We start from the raw sequence: 1,799 nt of genomic DNA on the forward strand, positions 1-1,799 counted from the left end.
TAAAATTTAAATAGAAAGGTTTTTGACTTAAATAAAGATATTGACCTGGGCAAAATAGCCTGCAAGGAGAAAACAATTAATGTGAGAGGAAATTTATGTTGAAGAGGTCCCTGAGGATGGATGAAAGAGCCGAAACGTAGGACAAATAAATAAATATATAGTGTTGAGACTATTTTGGATGTTTAATTAATTAATTGATCAAAATATTTTTTTCAACCTAATCTTATCACTTTTCCAAGACTGGTTTTATTGTTTAAATAAAATAAATTGTATCCATTTAAGTCTCAAACGCTATTTATTAATATTTTAAATGTCCAACGTTTCGTCCAACCTGTCCAACGTTTCGTCCAACCTGGCCAACCTCAAGTACAATCTTAACAATAAATTCACGCTTCACATCCAACTGTTAATTTTTTATTTTAGGCTATTCTGCCAAGGTTTAATATAATTAGTCAAATTAAGCAATTTAATTTTAAAACTTTTAATCACTAATTATCTTTCTCTATTATCACTCGCTTATCAACAATATTTTCCTTTTAATTTAAAATATTAATAAAGAGTGCCTGAGAATTATATGTATACAATTTATTTTATTTAAACAAGAAATATTTTTTTAATTTAAAAAAAAAAAAAGGCGTTTCATATATAAAAACTAACCACAGGAAAAATTAACTTAAGGAAATTATCATGGAAAATTAAACTATGATTTGAACAAACATGCTGGACTGGCCGGCAAAAAATAATTATTGCCGTCTATAACGGATAAGAAGAACAATGAAGACTGTTGAGCTTACTGAATTATAATTATTCAAGGCATTGAATTGCTTTCAAGACCAATTATGTACCTATCACGTTTCGTCGATATAAACCGATTTTACGACATAATTGATGAGAAAGAGGAGAATAAGGAATTGAAATAATCATAAGAAGTAAATTTTTTTTTCTTTTTTAAAACCTTTTAACAAATTAAAAAGTTATAATATTTTGTTTTCTTCCAGGGTTTTTTAAGTTTAATTTTGCCTATTACATATAATTGTAAAAATAAATACATACTTAGACTTTTATATTATATAAAAATACTATCCCTAATCATAATCATACCTACAGTATGGATTCGTCAATGAAAAACTAGTATTTATAGTTTACTTATTTCTACATCAAAGTCAAGTAATGAATGATTACATTTGACATTATACTGTTTATAAAATAAAATACGTAAAAAATAATAAAAAATTACTCACTTGTTGGGCCACCTGTTCCTTAGCACTGCACATGACTGAATGGTACTGCGGCCTCACCGTTACCCCTCCACGGATACCCCCGCCACAACGGGTTCCTCAGAGTCTTCCATGGTCTGGAGATCTTCGGTAGTAGGTTCACCGAGTAGTAGGAAAATTCTGAAAAGAAAATATATGGATCATATAAGGCGTTAACGCCATATTTAACAATTAATTTTTTAAAAATATTTATTTAGTATTAGTACTTAATTTAATTACATATATTTTATTTAGAATTTTTTGTTTAATAGAAATATATGTATTTATATTTGTGTCATAATTAAGTGTAAAAGAAACAGTTTCTAGAGGGTTGTTAAACCGTTGCCAAGGCGTCGCTTAGTAACAGGCCGACCAATTTCGTTTAAAATCAGTTCCTTCATATTAGGGTCCATTACAGTAACTAACCACCCCTCTCTGCGTTCAGTTGGTATTATTTTTGGACATTTTGAGTGTTTTAGTCAACATTACAAGTCTGGAACCAGATCTCTTCTGCGTTTCTGGTCTTTGACTGGAATATAAATT

The 1,799-nt window shown here is 29.1% G+C and overlaps 1 protein-coding gene across 1 annotated transcript in view; it reads right to left on the reverse strand.

The window, feature by feature from the left end:
- The window catches only part of Fatp1 (Fatty acid transport protein 1), a 230,682-nt gene extending 229,390 nt beyond the window's left edge, over positions 1-1,292 (reverse strand). Inside the window, exon 1 of the mRNA XM_014423360.2 lies at positions 1,242-1,292. Coding sequence (XP_014278846.1) covers positions 1,242-1,274 — 33 coding nt within the window. The 5' untranslated portion in view covers positions 1,275-1,292. The remainder of the gene's footprint in view (positions 1-1,241) is intronic.
- Between the last annotated feature and the right edge of the window lie 507 nt (positions 1,293-1,799).

Source organism: Halyomorpha halys, unplaced genomic scaffold (assembly GCF_000696795.3).
Source record: "Halyomorpha halys isolate HHAL.00 unplaced genomic scaffold, Hhal_1.1 Scaffold417.1, whole genome shotgun sequence".
NCBI lineage: Eukaryota > Metazoa > Arthropoda > Insecta > Hemiptera > Pentatomidae > Halyomorpha > Halyomorpha halys.